General features: G+C 42.1%; 1 protein-coding gene across 1 annotated transcript in view; it reads right to left on the bottom strand.

Moving 5' to 3' along the window:
* LOC105560455 (protein kinase C-binding protein NELL1-like) overlaps window positions 1–19,701 on the bottom strand; it is a 27,535-nt gene extending 7,834 nt beyond the window's left edge. The window contains exons 1-12 of the mRNA XM_012009593.1: window positions 19,463–19,701; window positions 15,161–15,373; window positions 8,243–8,393; window positions 5,836–6,118; window positions 5,422–5,577; window positions 4,929–5,151; window positions 4,291–4,482; window positions 3,371–3,490; window positions 2,532–2,789; window positions 1,117–1,497; window positions 736–995; window positions 281–523 (exon numbers count right to left, since the gene is read on the bottom strand). Of these exons, the coding sequence (XP_011864983.1) occupies window positions 281–523; window positions 736–995; window positions 1,117–1,497; window positions 2,532–2,789; window positions 3,371–3,490; window positions 4,291–4,482; window positions 4,929–5,151; window positions 5,422–5,577; window positions 5,836–6,118; window positions 8,243–8,393; window positions 15,161–15,373; window positions 19,463–19,586 (2,604 nt within the window). The 5' untranslated portion in view covers window positions 19,587–19,701. The remainder of the gene's footprint in view (window positions 1–280; window positions 524–735; window positions 996–1,116; window positions 1,498–2,531; window positions 2,790–3,370; window positions 3,491–4,290; window positions 4,483–4,928; window positions 5,152–5,421; window positions 5,578–5,835; window positions 6,119–8,242; window positions 8,394–15,160; window positions 15,374–19,462) is intronic.
* Window positions 19,702–20,355: the final 654 nt, after the last annotated feature.

The raw sequence follows: 20,355 nt of genomic DNA, 5'->3' as shown, positions 1-20,355 counted from the left end.
CCCAACTAATTGCGGTTGAAGTATACAACATATTTTGTATTATCGCAATTAAATAGAATACTGTTAAAAAATTTCTGGAAATATGAAAAGGACTCGGTGAGATTTCTGCGGACGACCATCCTCACTTCTTCCGTGCCCATGGCGTTGTCCTTCTCCGGCGAATTCCCCCCTTTATCCTAGCCGTATCCTTCGTATCTCGCACGGGATCGGGTCAGTGACCGATCGCGGGTCCTGCGATGCGACGGACTCGCGTGATGACACGTCCGATCCTTCTTCTTACCTTGCACTCGCACGTGGTGCACTTGTCGTGGGGGTCCTGCCAGGAGCTGCCGCTGTCGTGGACGATACCGGCGTAGCTGCACGGCTGGGGACGACTAGGAACCGTGAACGAGGTGCCGTTCGCCGGCACCTCACGAGCGCAGGGATCGTCCTCGCAGCGCGGGCAGCAGTCGCCCTCCTCGGTCACGGGATTCGAGCAGGTCACCGGTGGACACTCCATCTGCCAGCAGTCTATTTCGCCGTACTGCAATAGACCGTGTGGTAATTCGCAGAAAGTTTGAAATCGGCCGTTGTAACTTTTTGTTTTAAGGAATCGCGTTATGATGGAGCTACGACATAAAGCTTGAGAGCGGAAGGGTTTAGGGTTTGTTTAAAATGTTCTTCTAATTCGTTTGTTCTATCACAGGTCTGCCGTTTGAGGACAGACGTATAGTGTAGTTCGGACAGGTTTATTACCAGGCACTCGCAAGTCTGACACTGGTATATCCAACGTTCTCCGCTTCTGAAGACTAGGTTGTGGAGTTCCTGGTGCCTGCACGACGCGGCGGGATTGCATTGAGGGCAACACTTGTCCCTGTGACTTCCCGGTGCGCTGCAGTCACATACGGGATCCTTGCAAGTGATCACACCGTCTTGGCATACGCATCTCCTGCAAGGATTTCCGGACGGCGCCAGAATCTCGCCATTGTTAACTTCACGATCTTCGAACCAGCAACCTAAAAGTACAGCGTGGCAATGTAACCAATTTTTTTTTTGGTGGTATTTTGGGTACAATTAAGAACGGTTTCAGTCGTAAGATACGAGTGCATCCTGGATAGACGCGACGAGCGAACTCACTGAGTCTGCATTCTTTTCCGGACTCGTCCAGGTCCTTCGTCGGCGGGCACACGCACTCATAACTGCCCACGGTGTTGACGCATGTCGCGGTAGGATGACACGTGTGCCTCCTCTCGATTGTTAGATTGTTGCACTCGTCGATGTCGACGCATTGCGTGCCCTGGGTACTGTCGTGCAGGGCGCTCCTGTAGCCAGATTTACACCGGCAGTAATACCACCCGGGCATGTTGAAACACGTGGACGACTGATGACACCGGTGCAGATCGCTGGCACACTCGTCCAGGTCGAGTTCGCAGCTATTGCCGATATAACCGCGCCGACAGGAACACCTTCCGGGTGCCACGCATTCGCCACCGTTCTGGCAAGTCTGATTGCACACGGCTACAAAGAAAAGACAAGTTTTGTAGTTCAGGCCTTCTTATCTTAAGGAAAAAAGATATTCTATTTATCGGCATATATAATGGACTGAGCGTTACGCGGGACGTGCCTGCACACGCTCTGAAGCGAGAGAGAAACGCAGTAGGATACGTCTGTCTCTCTCTAATGTAGGGCCGTCTTTGGACTGTCAACTACATTAGAGAAAGTTCAGACCCTGGCTGAGGTAATATTTTTCGCAATGAATTTCTTTAATTAGACTTTGCCAGCCAAGCGTCGTCAAGCAATTTTCTACATTGGTTAATCAGTTACTGGCGTTAAATAATTCTTTACATTAGAGAAAGACAGACATATCCTACTGTGTTTCTCTCTCGTTTCAGATCGTGTGCTGGCGTGTCGCGCGTAACGCTCAGTCCATTCTATATGTCGATGACGCTATTATCTCAACCCCATTTTTTTAATTGAAATTAAATTAAGATTTAATTTTCAATGAGACTTCCTGCAGTTTTCTTATTATTAGTTTAGAAATCATTTCTAAGTGCGTGCGATAAATTTTCTCTGAAAATAAAAGAGGAATTATTCGACTCCGTAATTATTCGAATATCATCTTTGAAAAGCGAATTTTTTATTTTTTCGCTTCTGATTTCTTTGCGAAGTACCTCTATGTCGGGGAAAAATAAACTCTCCCCACTTTAACAAGTTTTTTCTCACCGCTTTACTCATCGATGCGATGAAAATACCGTTGCGATTGCTTGTGTACACATTCGCTTGGAGAACGTATGTTTCAATAAAAAAAGATACGTTCGACTTCTTTCCCATTTTCAATATCGTAAGAGTCTTTAATAGAGTGTTTCACTCAATGAACGTTTCGTATAAATCGCTCACAATTTTGCATACGTAAATTTGTTTGTGAAATTGGAAATATCTAATTATATAGATTAATTATCATTAATATAAGTTTAAGTAGATGTTTTGCCAGGTTGAACCTCGGTTACTAATTAATATCGTTGCTATTGATATATAAAGGCGATATACTGTACGTTTGCATGTGAAGCCGTCGCCGATATAGCCGTCCTCGCAGATGCAGTAGTAGCTACCGTTAGTGTTCACACATGTGGCGTGCTCGTCACACAAGTGCTGACCAGTCGCGCACTCGTCCAGGTCGGCGCACTTGTAGCTGGTCGTTCTATAGTAACCCGGAAGACACTCGCACGTGTAAGAACCCAACACGTTGACGCACTTCGTGTTCGCGTTGCAATGATGACCCGATCCACCTTTCTCCTTGCATTCGTCCACGTCTGAGTGACGAGACGAAAAGAAAGTGTCAATGATGGCGAACTCAACGAAGTCGTGCGAATGCTCGCATTAATTTAAAACACAGATTTTGAGTTTAAGCGAAAGATTTGTGTGAGTAAAATGCGAAATTTTTGAATGAAGTAAGACGTTAAAAGTAAAGAAAATAGGAAATGAATTTAATAGTATAACCAATTTATATAATACAAATTATAATTATATTTAGTATCTCCCGAAAATATATTAGGAATAAAATAGAGACTGTTAATTGCAGCTTGCGAATTCATAGAGAAATAATTAATGTTGGAGAACACTCAACGTATACCGAGTGTTTTATAAAATATAAATGATTTACACAAAAGATTAAGTAATGACGAAAAAGATAACAATTTATCTTTAACTCGCTGTTAAAACCAACAATAAGCGATGCACAATTTCTTAATATTCGTCTTCAATTGAACCGAGATGGAAGGTTTTTCGCGAATCGAGCGAAGATGTTACTTGACATGAAGTTTACATGCTTCTCGTGCAAAAATGTGATGTACCTCACGATTAATTGCAAGTAAGTTAAGTAAGCGTTAAGTACCGTGACAGTTAAAACCGTCCCCTTGGAAACCCGGATTGCAACTGCAGGTGTAGGTTGTGTCGAGATTGTCGCAGGCTGCGTTAGGGTGACAGTTGTGGCCCTTCGCGCAGTAGTTCACCCCTGGTTAAATTGTGTTAGCCAGGCAAATACGAAGGACGGTTAGAAGATTTAATTAACGATTTAGCGGTTTTAGATAGAAGGCTGTCGTCTTTATTTGGCGTTAGTAACCCTCCCATGCATAACAGGCATTACAATTAATTAATAACGGGGAGCAAATCTTATGGATTGATTTTATCCCACTTTATTTGAATTAATGTAAATATTAAAATACGTGTATCAATAAGCTTATAACTTTCAATTCCATAATAATTGAAAAGAAGCAGTGGCTAACAGAAGTAATTAGTCCCTTTAGTTCTTTTCTCTGTTGTCTCTGTACATAGCCATCTATTTCTTTTAATATAACCGTATGTTTATATGGCTACGATATAATATGCATTTATTTAAAATTAGCGGAAATAAAGCAGACTTGGAAACCCATGGGAATGAAATTACACGCACGAGAGGGTTAGGGTTAAAAGTATGCGAATTATTCGAACCATGCTTTCGCTGTCCCGCAAAGCTTTGTCGCTTTTCCATGCTCGCCATTTTGTCAGATTCAATATTATAACATGCGTCATTCAAAATGTATCTGTTAAATTTCAATGTCTGAGGGTGTTCATATATTTCTTTGTTGTTTTTTTTACAAACCAACGAGTTATAAAAAAGCAATCTCTTAAAGAAATTATTAATACTGACTGTTTAAAATCGAGTTATAAAATTCCACGTGAAAGTACGAAATGCTAGATCTTTTTTTTCGGAAATATCGTGAATTTGAAATTGCGATTTCACTTTCGCATGTAGTGTTTCAAGCGAGAACGTACCTGGGCAAAACTTGCAGCATTCCTCCGCCACGCTGATTTGCTGACTGGGTGGACACGGCAGTGGTGGGCATTGGGTGTCAGTGTCGATTCTCTTGCAGGTGAAGACACCGTCGGAACAGTTGCACTCGAGGCACTGCTTCGGTGAGACCTTCTCGCCGTGATCGTAAATTACGCCGTGCAAGTAACATTGTCCTGCGGACACGAATGGCGAGATAAGTAACGTGAGGCACGAGATAGAAGCTCAACACGAAACACGCTACGTCAACTAATCAGTCAGTTGCGTGTGTGAAGGTAAAAGATGTGGATTCACGTGGAAGCGGTAACGTATTAAACTACTTAAGAGAGTTGTCCTCTCAATTGTCAAGAATTTACACGATGTTCCAGAGACACGAACTGCATGGGGTACAAGTGATATACTATTTTGTGCGCTAAGCGAACGGCTTAGAAAATAAAAAGGCAACAATAAAAATCCGAAATGTTATATGATTCTTGCTTCGAAGTTAAGTATTTAAGAATCACAATGGTTTAATGAAAATTGCTTTTTATGAAAATCTATTACGGATTGTGGGACGTTAAGGAAAGACGTTTATGAATTGGGAGATAAAGGGACGAACAAGACAGTATAATGTTCCACTTACTGAGACAAGTCGGGCAACATTCTCCCTCACGAGTGACAGGATGCTTGCAGGCGACTGGAACGCAGGGCATCGGCCTGCACTCGACCTCGCCGTGGATGCAGGAACAATGCTGACAACCCTTCATCCAGGTCGCGCCGTCCTCGTGGACGGTACCGTTCACCCTACAGGACTTTTGGCACTCGCACTCCTCCACTTTGCTTATCCTGCCCTCTGCAGCGGCTAGCTGAAAGGAAGGATGTCCATGAACAAAAACAATTTGCCTTATTTATATTTAATGGAAAAAAAACGTAACGATATATTTATCGTGCCATTACTGTACTAGAGTACCTGCTGAAAAATTGAGAATTATTTAAAACTATTTTGTGCACAGTTATACGATAAAATTATAACAATGTATGATTTACATAATTTATACAACCACGTAAGATACCGCATTGAATCTTGTATCACGTTGCTTTGACGCCAGTTTTGTGTAAACGTACAAATTACTTACCCTACGAGTTAAGTCATTGAGATTGTGCATCAGTTGTTCCACGGTATTCTGTAATATCGAAAATTGACCGCATGTGGGGCAGGATGAGTCGAGCTGAGGACACTGGGAAAGATAACCGTGAGGTCCTGCTATTAACTTGACGTCCTGCAAAGCACCCTGCGGCGCGAGAATCATACGGAAAGCTTAGTGCTAAATCATCATGTGTGTGTCAAGGTTACTAAGCTAAACGAAAATCGGATTGCCTTCTTGCTGATGATAAGTTAAATTAGGAGTACATGCTAATTTTTATGAATATTTAACTCTTCTGACTGATTAATATTAACATCAGTCTTGAATGCCGTGTTAATTAGATAGAAAAAAAAGGAATAAAAACGAATACGCGGGAAGACGTATGCTACGGTAAAACGGCTTCACCTTGAAGAGAAAGTGCCTGACGTTCCTCTGTCCTACCCAGAGCTGGAGCTGCGGCAGGGTGAAATTGGTGTCGGGTGGACCAGGTCTCAGCAGCCGCCTGTACAAGGGGTGACAGTCGACCAGCAGCTCGACCTGCGAGCCGCTTATGCTCAGGGCGACCCTGTGCCAGACGCCGTCGGCCAGTCGGAAAGGAAACGCCTCGACGTGTACGGTTCCGTCGCGGCGTGATACGTAATGAAGTCGAAGCTCGTCCTTACGTCCGCTGCTCTGCAGCTCCAAGTACCTGACGCACATTGCATTCTACTTATTGTCGATTATAAATTTGTAGGTACAACTATACAGGATTTAAACTAGAATTACTGTAATATCGCAGTTACATCGTGTGTACTCTCTAAAGTTTTTGAAGCGAAAATAGAACCATGGAGTGAAATATTCACTGTATTGGAGCAAATATTTGCTCTATTAGAGCGAATATTTACATAGAGTGAAATATTCGCAATATTAGAGTATTCACCCTAATATTTGTGGCGAGCGTGGCGCAGAGAAATGCGCGCTGCTCAGTAAATAAATAAACGGAAAGATCCGAGTTGAAATCCAGCCACGGACACCGCTGGTTTTTTCAAACGCCGCTTCTCGAAGGAAAGTGGCAAACCACCGAGTGCCTTGCCACACATGCCCCTTTACGGGTATAGCCCTCCAGGTTGGAGGTTTGTCAATTGTTGTTCGCATCGTCACTTAATAAAATGATTTTTAGTGGCCCTGGGTAGCTCAGTTGGAAGAGCATTCGCCCGGCAAGCGGAAGGTCCCAGGTTCGCATCCTAGTCTAATCCTAGTTCGTTATTTTTCCTCGCAGAAAATTAATAAGTAGCGCGTCTTAGTGCCTACCTCCCTATTTATTATGGAGTATTCACTCTAATATTTGTTCCAATAGAGTGAATATTTCGCTCCATGATTCTATTTTCACTCCAAAACTTTAGAGAGTAATATTTTAAACTGAATTAAGTGTATTACGGTCCCGAGTCGAAATTTTGGCCCTATGTTGGACCTTTAATTCTATTATATAGTAGGACCTAAGACAGTAAAAAAAGGCCGAACTGCAAGTACAAAATTTACTCCTACTTTAAAACTGATAGTGTCGGAAATTGCTACTTTTACCAATTTAGCATTAAAGTAGGTCCTTTTAAGTAGGAGCTAAAGTAAAGTTTTAGAATTAAAGATTCAAGAGAGGAGTAAAAAAATATAATGTCATCAAAGTAGGTTAGTGCTGGTCTGGGTAGGTGTATAGATCAGCTAAGTAGGCGTAAATTATCCTTAAAAGTATCAAAATAGTACCAAAACTTCGACTCGGGATACTGCATCTTTTAATATTATCTGGCATCTTGTTGATTACAAATATTTCGGTTCGTTTCTCCGTTACTAGTGTCACAATGATAACGGTATAATAATTTTGAAATTCTATCAAGAGCGATTTAATTTACGTAACAATCTGGATTCACGTGCTTATAGCAAGACAATTAATTTACGCTGTCGCCGCTAACGGGACGTACTTACAGGCGACGCGTAATTAAGTTCTGGGAAATTTATTGGCCTTTAAGGAGCTTATTGAGTTTTCGTCTATATTGATCATAGTTGCGGCACGTTAATTTATGCCGTGCAATATACACGAGCGCGAGTCTATCCAATTTGTGTCAGCTAGGCGATAACAGGTAGACCGCATTCTCGGAGTACCGGCGAAGGATGCGGTATTGAGCCGAGTGCTCCTTCACTCTCGCTCGACAATTGACACACTAACTTCTTTTATCGCCGATGCATACCGACAAAGCTGCGGAGCTGAGAAATATAAAACTGAGAAGCAATTTTTAACAAAGCGACGAGAGACGAGAAACAAAATGCGCACAGCCACACGCTGTAATTGTTGCTTGACAATCTCGCTGCGATAATATTATTCAACCGTAAAGGCTCTTTATTGTCCGAGCGGGGTAATAATTCTTTGTCCTAGTTATATGCACCGAGTAATGCAGACGTCGTTATTTCAAATATAAACGACAGCGGAATTCTCGTGCTGCGTGCGTTAAGGCAGGATGATATCATCAAATAGTAAAATGCAGACTATTCCACGGTTACTCGTGAAAGATGTATCGTAATGCAACTTGCGAATTCTAATGGTCCGTTAAAACATCATCTCTTATATTTCACGCACGAGCACATGTGCATATATATTTTGCGATACATTCTATAAAATAACATGCTCGAAAGGGACTTTTCTTCTCCGCACGCGGCTTATATCTACATGACATTCTCGTCGTTTGAAATAGGTCACAGCTCATTGTTTGTCCCAGCGACCGAGCCCCGAAATTCCCGAACGGCGTTGCAAAACGGTGGGAGGGGAGGGGAGAACTTTTCGTACCTATTGTTCCCGTGCGAAAAGGCGACGATCGTCCCGGAATTGGCCTCCTCCTGGCGCAGCGCGGCGGCTATAGTGAATTCCGGAACCCGCCGGAGTAGCGCGGCCGCCCGTTCGAAGTTCTCCTCGTTCAGTCGGAGCTCCCTCTCCTCGCCTGGAAGTAGTAAAACACGATGATCGGTGCGGCAAGACACGCGGCTGCCCGTGTGTGCTCTGTATATTTTATGCTCTGCCTGCAGGAGTAACCGATATACCGAATTCTTTTCAACGCTTTCCAAGTTCTACCCAAACTCTACCGCAATTAGATAGATTGAAACGAATATATATGTAGCTTATACGCCATCAGATAGGTACATGAGGATTTTGGGAAGTTGTATGCGGCCGTGTAGTAGTCCGTGGAAAGGCCTGTCGCATGCCGTGCTCGAAATCGATGCGGGGCTGATTTGAATTTTTAACCTTCCAGGTAAGGTTGAGAACCGCCTTCCGGTAAGCGGCTCGCCGCGAATTTAGAGCACGGCGAGCGATCATTATTTACAATATTGTGGCGGAGGATGTGCTTCTCAGTCGTTCTGGGAGAGGAAGCGGTATTGAAATTTAATAATGCAATCATTGAGCCAGCACATGTGGGTTCTTAAAAAGTACTGTTTAAAGCGGAGTCGTATATATTTGTGACTACTGTTCACTCCAGAATTTATTGTAATTGAGAGAGAGAGTGTGTGTGTGTGTGTGTGCGCGCGCGTTTATTCGTATAGTACAGCGAGCGATCGATGCTAAGAATTAATTATACAATATCTCTCCAAACATGTACATATCCTCTTGAACAAGAGCTATACATATAAAATACCGTTTAATTACTAATATCCTTTTTCTTAATAACGAGTAACAATGTTATATATATTTAATCATTATTCAGTCTGCTTTTAAACAAATAATAGACGTTATACTGGATACTAAATTTCTTTAGTGCACAGTTTTTCACGAAAACCTGAGAAAATTTTACGAAAACTACACAACTTTTTATCATGTTGCGCTATTTTTCCTTGACGCCAATAATCGAGGCGGTAAACAGCAAGAGAACTCCATCCACGAAGTTGCTGTGAAACAACAACACTTTTAATGTTACGTAAAGCGCCATACTTTAAAACGGGACAGACGAATCGTCTGCTGACTGCAGTAATGCGAGAACTGGACTATCGACTCGTCGATAGAGATTAGAGCACAGCGATGTAGGCCACCCCGAATTTTTGGAGGGTAGGTGGTCGCAGATTCTCTGCGCACCCGTTACGTAATCGTATTGATGTGAAAACCTATTGTTCGCAACCTCCGGATATTTTTATTCACGAAAATACATTTAACGAGAACGAATGATCCAATAGCGAAATCATTTGACAAAGTGGAATATTCAACAAATAATTGTGCCTGTTAAAAAGTTTGCTCTTGTCACATAATTTCATATAATTCACGTGAGTTTAATATGAATTTAATAGTACACTGATAAAAAGAATATTTTAATCCGAAAAAATATTACTTTACTCAACACAATTATTCATTAGGTGGCTCCTAATAGTTTATTAACTTAAATTTAAAAAATAACAAACAAATTGAAACATGCATTGCTTTAATTTAAGTATTTATTAAATAGCAAAGAATATATAATTTTTAATTAAAAACATTTTATTTTAATTCTCTAAAATGTTTATTAAGATGTAATTTTCTTTATTTGAATGTAGAAAATGTAATGATTTAAATTGATTTGCTTAATATAATACATAGATGTATTTGAAATCGTGGCGATCGTGCCGCAGAGGATTGTGCGCTGGTCTGGTAATCCGAAGGGTTCAAAACCAAACAAAACATTGTTGGTTTTTCGTTCGATCGCCACATATAGAAGTAGATATAGAAAGAGGTTTGGGCACGTTCCTTCAAAAACGCTTTGTTGTAACCGTAAGGAGAATCAATAAAATGTATTTACATGAGTCTTCTTTTACGTGAGAATTGTGAGCGATATAATTATAATTATAAATGAGAGCATTAAAAACTTATAGAATATTTTATTTGTCATAGACTTCCGTTTTAAAATACCTTGGTATGTGATTTATACGATAATTATCTAAAGTTCCAAAAAAATGACATTATATTTAGCAGAAAGGTAATAGAAATATCCTACAGTTTTTAATAAATATTGTCCTACTTCGTAGATAAAAAAAACCATTTTAATGTTCTATCATTATCGGGGCTCGCGATGTGCAAATCGATCATAGCCATACTTTGTGCATATTCAATTAACACGTCGCGTCCGAATGGTTGCTGCTTGTCCGAGTAGCTATCCATTAGACAGATTAATACGGCCATTTGGCAAATTACACCGCAACTAAGCCACTGCAATCGACAATCCTGGTGTCCGTCTATCGCGGCTTCAATATCATTGTCATTAAGCGAACTGGTGTAATGTGTCACGTACAAACGAGAAATCCCGCAGCTGTGCACACACAATCAGAAGATGAATATAATAGGAAATAGGTTTGTCTTTCGGAATTGGGTTTTTAAATTTTTGATTCATCTCTCTCTCTCTCTCTCTCTCTCTCTCTCTCTCTCTCTCTCTCTCTCTTCACATTTAATTGCGCCCACGCGTACAATTTTAAACCTAACAGTTAAATAAATTAGTAAGGCTCGTATGTGTTAAACACAAATTTCAAAGAATTTAGGTGATATTTTTTCGCAATAAATTTAGAATAGAATATTTAGACACTACCACCCTGTCACGGCTCTGAGTCCTTTAAATTCTTTGAAATTTCTAACAGTTAAACTTTGAATCTCCCGGTCGGTTTAGCGAATAAATCAAGATTTAACCTAAGTCGAAATTTTGTCCCTATGTTGAACCTTTAATTCTATTATACAGCAGGACTTAAGACAGTAAAAGAGGTTGAACTGCAAGTACAAAATTTACTCCCTATTTTAAAACTGATAGTGTCGGAGATTTCTACTTTTGTCAATTTTAAGTAGGAGCTAAAGTAAATTTTTATAATTAAAGATTCTAGGGAGGAATAAAAAAATATAATGTCATCAAAGTACCAAAATTTCAACTCGGAAAATTACAATTAAAAAAATCGTCTTTTCTAAAAAATTTTTGGGTATTTTCCTGGCGAAGGTTCCAATGCCTCGCGGCTCGGTTTTAACGCAGCGATGCTCGGTCTCCTTTCACGAAAAGGAGCTGTCCAAATAAGGGACACCTCATTACACGACTGCCGCGTGCAAAATGCTAACGGACTGCCGCTGGCTGGCTTCTCGCGGCGCAAAGTGCGCTTCGAATTTCAGATGCGGCGCCGGTGCGCATAGAGTAACGGGACACCCGACCGATAATAAAACGTCGGTGCCTTTCTGCCCATGGGTCTTGCCACCTACGACGACGGAGCGAGGGGCCCGCCGATCCGCGGCTACGACGTCGTCGAGCAATTACGTACGCGCACGCTTAATTATAATGTAATACCACCGGCTTGGGTGAGCGGAGGAGAAAGGTAGGCCGACCGGCGAGGAAGCACCCCCTTACCTTGCTTGTTCGCCTCGAAGGAAATCGTTCCGCGTGAATTGGCACGCACGAGCCAACCCTTGCACTCGAGCTGACACGGGCAGAAACCATAATTTGACCGTGAAATTTTGTTTTCGCTACGCGAAGACTGGCTGCAGTTTCGAGCAGCGGAAAAATGATCGTTTCCTGTGGGGTAGGCTAGCCAGGGTTTTAACATTATTTACCCCTCGCGCATTAGTGCATTGCGGAAATAAGGAGAGCATTCGAAACGTTTGCAAAGAACGTTGAAAAATCTTACGTTTCCGATTTCGATGAAACTCGACAGATTCGACGGGCGAAATAGTCGTTTGGCGTTTCTTTTTCGCTGACATTCGAATTGCGCTAGCGTGACGTTACGAGACGACGCTCTTCTTTCGTTCTTTGTTATTAACAATGAAATAAGTTGAAGTCAAAATTTTATCTTTAATATTATTTGCATGTGTGTCTGAAACCATTGTATTAATATCACTAGTATAATATATCGCTCCAAGTCGGAGCAACTTATAAAATTTACAAGCAATCGATAGACATCGTCCAAACGCGACAACGCAAACTCGCGTGTCTCGATCTAATCAATTTATGATAGCGTCGTAAAATATTTATAAAACGATTAAATCTCTCTTTTACTCTTTCTCCCTCTCCCCCCCTCTCTCTCTCTCTCTCTCTCTCTTTCGGCGTCTATATTCTATGACTCCATCGTGAGAATTACATAAGCATCAAAGGGGGAAATATTTATTGCCGATATGAAATGCCACTTTATTCAGGACATCACAAAGAATAAAGAAACTCTGAGAGATTGGTGATAAATGAGATATGAATACTCGTGTCAGAATTTCGTGGTTGCTCCAATCGAATCGACGAAATCATCAGATCGTACTACCCCTTATCCAAGCATAAAAGAGGGTCGCTAGATCCCATTTTCCAAGTTCAGAGAAAACTCCGGCACGTGTCGCTGTATATCATCCTCGTCCTTTGTCCTGCGGCAAATGTTCTTGTTAAGATCCAACGGTTCATATGAGATAAATCTAATCCCGAAGAAGTTTCTCTTTCCTGTGTGTTCATCCAGAATGATCGAAATGGGGTGGGAGGCTTAAATGGGAAACTATGCGGCAGCGAGAGATAAAGATATTATAGGGCGAACATTTTCCCCCCATTGCTGTCTATTTGTTTTTTTTATAGATAAAGTTAAGAAATTTTCTTTCAGCAACTGGAACTGTTCGCAATAAATGGATCTTTAATTATTTATTTTAAAATTAAACTAATATTATAATTTTGAGACCGATTTTATAAACGTCTATTGACTGAGTCTCCAGTGTATTAGTACGATTGCTTTTCAAGGTCTACATTTAAAATACAAAATGGTATAAGTAGTTTAATTATCGGTAGGTCAATTTTCATCCGTCCTCATTAACCGAAGAATTAAATCGTCGTTCTCAATCTGCGATAGAAATATTTGTCATTCATCGCTCCTCACCTTTCGAATTAGATGGCGAGAATTCGATGGATTGAAACAAACGGCGAGGGCATAAGGAAGAAACTGTATTACCGATTACATCTGGGATCCCTCTAATACGAGGGGGGGGGAGGAGGAGGAGGAAACGTGCGTGCGAGAGCAAACGAAGATAGGCGGCGGGAGAGCAGGAGCGTCAAGGACTCGCAGACGATATGAGGAACAAAAAGGGATTCCCCCTTGCATTCCCGTGTTGCGAGCCACGAAGAGCCTTTGCCTAACTTCCACGAAAGCGTTCTAGGAGGGTGCAGCACGGGGAAGGGCGTCTCGGTGTAATTGAAATTTCTTTCGGGGAAACCCTCCCGCGGCACGACTTCAACCCCCCACTCTCTCCCCCTGCCCCCAGGCCCGCTTTCCGCGGCCGTTGCACTGCCGCCCACGCATCCACGTGGCTTGGACACCACCCGCCGCCGAAGGGCGCGGGGATGCCCCGATATAATTGGATACACCATGTTACGGGGTTGAATAGACGACGGGCTCGTCGATGCGAAGGGTCGCCCGTTTAACGGGAACATCGTTTAACTCCTTCGAGCGCGATCAGTCTCAAAAAGCATATAATATGTGTATACATGCTGCGTCACGTGAAAAAGTTAAGTACAAAACTGACAAATTGATAATTGTTTGTATTTATTTGCCGTATTGTTTTCAAACAAAGCGAATCCTCGATATTCATCGGCTGTCGAAAATAACTACGAAACGAGTGACTTCCTGAAATTCGAGGGAACAATCGATACTCGTCATAGGGGAATACCCTCTCGGGCGTCTGCGAGCGGAGACGACGCGTAGGCGGTGCTATCAAACTGACCTTTCGCAATATCGATTAATCGCACGTTGCATAACCAGCATCGTGTAATGAGAGGCAAATGCATCCATCAAGAGACAACGTGTTTTCGCCTGCTTGTCGTTCGTCATTTTTCAAGGAACTAATTTCGGAACAGGATCCTCCATTGAATTGTAAATTAACCGTAAATCATGCATTTCGGTTACGGCGCTACAGGGCATTAAATTAAGAAGATACGGAAAATCTATCTAAAAATTACATAAACGTATACTCCACATTTTGCGGATTGTTGCTGAGTGCGTAAACCTTTTTCTGAATGTCGTAATGTATAAAACGTGATACCGTTGTAATATTAAATCAGAAATTTCTTGGATAAGAATTCTTATTTCGAGATAATTTGCTTTGTATCCTCTTATCTATTGTGCCGCCGTTCTCGACTTAATTTCTGAGGTGACTCCATGAACACGGAGATAAATGCTTTATAATTCAAAGATTGCAATCCTCGTCTTTACGAGACATAATAATTGCAATGTGTGCTACACAGCGAGGAGCGAGAGGAGAATCGTTCGCATAAAGACCACCCCGGCGATATGCAAATTAACAGAGTATTCGGGTTAAGAGAGCATTACCGAAGTGGCAGCTTCGTGTACGAGCCACGATTTATCACGTAATATATGTTGCAACTCTGAAGGGGTGTGAATCAAATAAAAGGCTTTATTTTCCGTCATATGCAACGTGTTTAATCCACTTCTTATTATTCTTTTTAAATATTAAAACAGTAAGATAAATTTTTAATGTTGCATCCATTCTAAGGCAACTTTCTATTGAGAAATTGAATTGTCTGCGGGAAATTTAATTCGAATCCGTAGAAAAAAAGAAAAATGATGTTCGATTATTATTGATTCTTTTGTACGTGATATCAATAATTTAAGATTACTATTTTGCAGTGTCCAAAAGCTTCCTTTGTCAGATCAATCTCACGTAGACGATGATTAAAGATTTTGAGAGTGCATATTTCGGATAAAAGGCGAGCGAGATCGAAAATACCAAACAAAGTTGACTCACCCTGAAGATAATAGGCTGGTCTCAGTCTAACCAGACCCGGCACCTGCGTAACGCCCTGTCGAGTAGTATTGTGAAGCTGCAGGGCTGTTAATAGATCTATACCTCCTCCAGGATCGCTTCCTGTCCTTGTTCTCGTGCCGAGGACTACGGTAGTTCCTTCTGTGACCGAAGATACCGCCGTCTCTTCCTCTTTCTTATTCGTCGTTCCAGACACTGAAACAGTCAATTTAAGACATTCGTTAAAGAGTCAACAGTGTGATTATTGTTGTTGATAATATTAAGAAGGTGGCGCTAAATTTAATTAAAAGGATTGACGACAAAATGTATCATAGTCGAAATGAAGATACAACCAATTAAGCGGTTAGAAACTTTGTGGCGATTGTAGCGCAGAAAGCTGCGCGCTGCTCTAGTGGTCTGAAGACCCGAGTTCAAATCCGATCAGAAATTGTCGATTTTTATTCGATTGCCACCTCTCGGGAGGAAGTGGTAACCTCCTGGGAGTATCTTACCCCTTCTGTATGATATATAGGGGAGTCTAACGCTACAAGATCGAAGCGCAATTGGCAAATCGTCTATCCGCCTTAAACATTCTGCGCTAACTAAAAGCTAGAATAGTTCATTTAAAACGTTGCCGTATTATGAAGAAATAGCCTGGACTTTTAATCATTTATCGGGCTAAATTAAGAAGGCAACGAAGAGGAAGAAGAAAAAGAAGGAGAAGAAAACGATCATAGACAACGTAGACTTCTCGAAACGGCGGTATTGATCGACTCTTCACAGTCGACGCTCGTTATCGGTGTTTCCGTGCTTTTCCCCGTTCCATGAAGCCTTCAACCCCTTCCGTGAAACCGTCCGCCCCGTAAACAGCCTGTTTTATCTATCGCATCTCCACTCTCTCTCTCTTCCTCCCCCCCTCTCTCTCTCTCTCTCTCTCTCTCTCTCATTCTCTGTATATGTGAAATCCGTTCTGCCTCTGTCGCGTCGACTTCACGTTGATAATGATTGAAGTCCCGTGGAAAAAAGTTTGCCGGTCTGTCCGCTTTGGGCGGACAACCCCTCGGCCGAACTGGCTACTTTCGCGACGAGCGACAACTCTTGACGTTCAGTTACGTGAGACACACGCCACGAAAACCCTGGCCTTTCCGTCTGACAAGACAGATTGGTGGAAAATCGAAAGAGAGAACGCTAATGCGTAAGATGGATAGAACTGATATAACGAAGTTTGATATGTTTTTAACGGGATATTCCATATTGATGGGAAACGGGAAAAATTATTTTAAATCTGATCCTTTGGAATCTTCTTGAATCAAAATTCTTTTTAATAATATCTAGATGTAAATCTTTCATTCTTCTATAGAATTCGTTACTCTGAAAAATTCATTTTCCTAAAGTTCCTTTCGTAGAGAATTCGTAGAGAACACGTTCGTGAATGAAATCTCATTTTGCGGTTGAAAATTGCTGCTATTTTAATGTAGAACAATTCTGACGTATTTCTGTAGTCTTGCAATTTATTTAGTTTAATTCGATTAAAGTGACAGTGTATTTAAATCGAATAGATATAAATTGTTGGCTAGTATAAAATCGGTTGAACATAAATAATAATGAAGATGCGAATACTTTTCCCGATATCGAATGTGATCCGATTACAACTCCGTCTAATGATTTAGAAATCAAGAACTCCTGTCCCTTCTGGATAATAGAAATGAATTAATCAAATAACGATGTCAGAGAGATCGGCGACGGCGGCTTTGCAATCGATTGCATTAACTGCAATAATATCGGGAGATAAGTAGAGATGCGAAGGAAAACGCAAAGTTAATAAATCAGAACGTAAACAGTGTTGGCAACATTCACCGCCAACAGGAAGGCGTGCGTCCAAGAGTACGATTTGCTTAAATGCAGTCACCGAAATCTAGAATGATATTTTTAGCCCGCGCTAAGAAAACACCAGGCAGGTGTCTGTAAGCAGGTTCACGCCGATCATTTCGCGTCCTCAAAGTTTATTTACGCACATACGCTCCTCTTTGAACACACCGCGAAGATTCACACATCGCTGGGCAAACACATAATACATCAAACTAATGTTCCTTTACATCACAAACGATAGACCCAATTTCTTACGAAAATAATCTGATAATACATGTTCTTACTCTTTGATTGAACACAATAAACTTCATGGGAGAAATAACAATCGTGCCTAAATATAATAACAGATATAATAATGATAATTTGCCTAAAGTGAGTAAAATATTTCCGCATCGTGCAAAAGTAAATTCAATGTTTCGAAGTTTTTAATAAACGCCACGATAAAAGCCCATGTTATTATATTTCACATTTGAATGTAGAATTATGTTAAAAGTTTATGTAATACAGATCCAAAGGCAGTTGTATATAACGCCACTAATCACGCGAGTCAATTTATTATAAGATAGGCTCCTAATATAAGATAGCGGAGTTTCTGCTGAACTAATAGGCATCATCTGTTGGTTCCATCATTTTATTGGCCATGGAGTGAAATTTGTTTGGTGGAAAATTGATCGTTAGATCGTGTAAACGTTGCGTAAAAAGATTTGCGATTGAATTTGGACGTTGAAAACCTACTATCTCATAATAGAGGACTTTCTTCTATATTTATAAAATATCTCTAGTCTACTCTAGTATTATTGTTACAATACTAATACAGTATGCGACACCTACGTGGCTCACCGAACAAGAGACACGAGAGATCTCGCCGGTACTAGAAAACGCGTAAGCGTCTCCTACGACGAGATGACGTTGCGTGAAGGATGAAACGGGACAGTGGCAGACTGCCGGGCGTCGCGACGCCCGGTATCGAACCGTACGCGGCATTATCGTCAAATTCGCGAGAGGGAGGGCGACCGAGAGAGAACGCGTGACACGTGGTGTCTCTCCTGGCACAAACGTCACCGTCGCATTTTCTGGCATTCACCACGACTGCCGCGATTATGTCGATAAGTACGTCGAGTCGAGTGACATCATCGTTCTCACCGTGAACGAAAGTGTCCATTTACATAATTTACATAAGATTACACACTGAAAAAAATTTCTGGTTGAATATGGACGAATCAGATAATTCCTTTAGGATTTACCAGAATTCCTTTAGGATTTACCAGAATTTCTGTAGGATTACAGGAATTCTGGTAAATCCTAAAGGAATTATCTGATTCGTCCATATTCAACCAGAAATTTTTTTCAGTGCACTTTTATGATATACGTATCGGATCGCATTGATACAAAAATTAAATTACCATTCTATAAATATGTACAATTCGCAAGGACGAAAATTCACCGTGCAATATTTACGTTAGAGATATCATCTCTGAAACGGTGACGACTCTGCCGAGACATCGGACTGACGATTACCGAAGTAACGTTTCCATTTTCATACGTTCGTGTCTCGCTTCATCACTCGTGCCGAGAGCTATCTCCGTTGCTGATCAAGCCGTTCGGCGTCGAATCGTTAAATCGCCACCGGCTGATCGTCGCATGACCGTGCCTTTCATTCACGGCGACGACGAAGCGAGGCGGTACCGAATGCCAGAGACTGTGTGTGTGTGCTCGCTCGAATCGATAGCACGCGACGGTCAAGCCGCGCGGAAACCAACCCGTCCTCGTGCGGCACACGACTCATCGATCGACACCTTCCGCTCCTCCGCGACCACCGGTCCCCTCGGCACGAGTCTCGCGTCCGGCTCCTCGAGGGGGTCGCAGCCCCCGGAAGCCCGGAAGTCCGGAACCGGCAAGACAAGCCGGGGAGGAACATCGAGACGCGCGGCGGATGAATTTCGTCGGACACGCACGAGCGCGCGTTGTCGAGATGTTCGTTCGTCCATGCTTTCTGTGTTACAAGACTTGGTAAACTTTTTCACACTGGAAATGTTGCCGCAGGAATTGTGTAACACTTTTGTACAACCTCTCCTGATTCTTGTCGACGACAAGTGACACAAATGAATTAACGATATAGAATTCCTAATCCTTTACAAACTTGTTTTTTTTCTATCTCGTTTAAAGCGACTAATCGATTAATGAAAATGTTGCCAGCAAAGCGATAGCAAAGACGCGTTTATTTTATTAATAATTTGTAAGAAAATTTGTAAAAAGTATGGTAACAATAATGTAATTCATAAATACGATAAATATATGGTTCTGGTAAATTTGAGATTATTATTCGAGGCATCTTCCTGTCTGTTAAAGTTTCCAGTCTTTAACTGTCCAGTTACTATTGTTGCAAAAAAAGGTGAAATTATGTTATCATTTCGATATTGTTACGGAAGTACTCACGCTTCGAGGCATCTTCCTGTCTGTAAAGGTTTCCAGTCTTTAACTGTCCAGTCACTATTGTTACAAAAATGAGAAAGCACCAAGACGACACTGTTCTTCTCAACGCGTGAGACGACATAGTCATTTTATAATCGCATTACGATTGTTCGCACACTCTTCAGCTTCTTATTATATACTCGTCATCTATTATGTAATTTAAAATAAATACCGCGCACTTAACGTCCACGCTCTCGCTAAGGCGAGAGCTGCAACAAAAGACGCCGCGAGAGATATAACAAATTCCGTTGAGATCCCGAGCTCGTCCATTATTTTCACGACCCCATTCTGTCCTCCGGCCACCTCGGGACATCAATGATGTACACCGTGTGTCGCTTATCGCGACAAGCCGTGATCGATCGCCGGCGAAATCTGGCCTTTGCTGCCATCGAGGTGGTTCACGATCGACTGGCCTCGGCATCGGGGGATACTTCGATCGCGAGCCAGAAATCGCCCGACCGGCCGGGCCGGACGACGGTATTTCGCGGTGTCAGCGTAAAAAATCGACGTCTGGTCTCGCGCGCGAGCCCGTCGCCATGCGACGTCCGCCGCGTTCGATTTTCCCGGCAGTGGATCGTCGAATTTCGCCGGTGCGATATACGCGGCCGCCACCTCGCGCGTGCTCATTCGATCATCAAACGGTCAAGGTCGCGGCTCTAGTTGGTCGACGACTCGCCTCACTCTAGAGTTACCCCCCCTCTGTTCTCGATATTTTCCCTATTCTTTTTCGCGTCGCGGGAAAAGCGAGGGAGAATCTTGCGGGAGACGCGGAAAAGAATTTCCGCCGCTTCCCTCCCCCCCCCGCCCCCCTAAAATCTGAATCACTTTGGAAGTGTATTTGCTTACCAGGGAAATTG

Source organism: Vollenhovia emeryi, unplaced genomic scaffold (assembly GCF_000949405.1).
Source record: "Vollenhovia emeryi isolate VEMERY1.0 unplaced genomic scaffold, V.emery_V1.0 DF939230.1, whole genome shotgun sequence".
Lineage (NCBI taxonomy): Eukaryota > Metazoa > Arthropoda > Insecta > Hymenoptera > Formicidae > Vollenhovia > Vollenhovia emeryi.
This window is presented reverse-complemented; position numbering and strand designations above follow the sequence as displayed.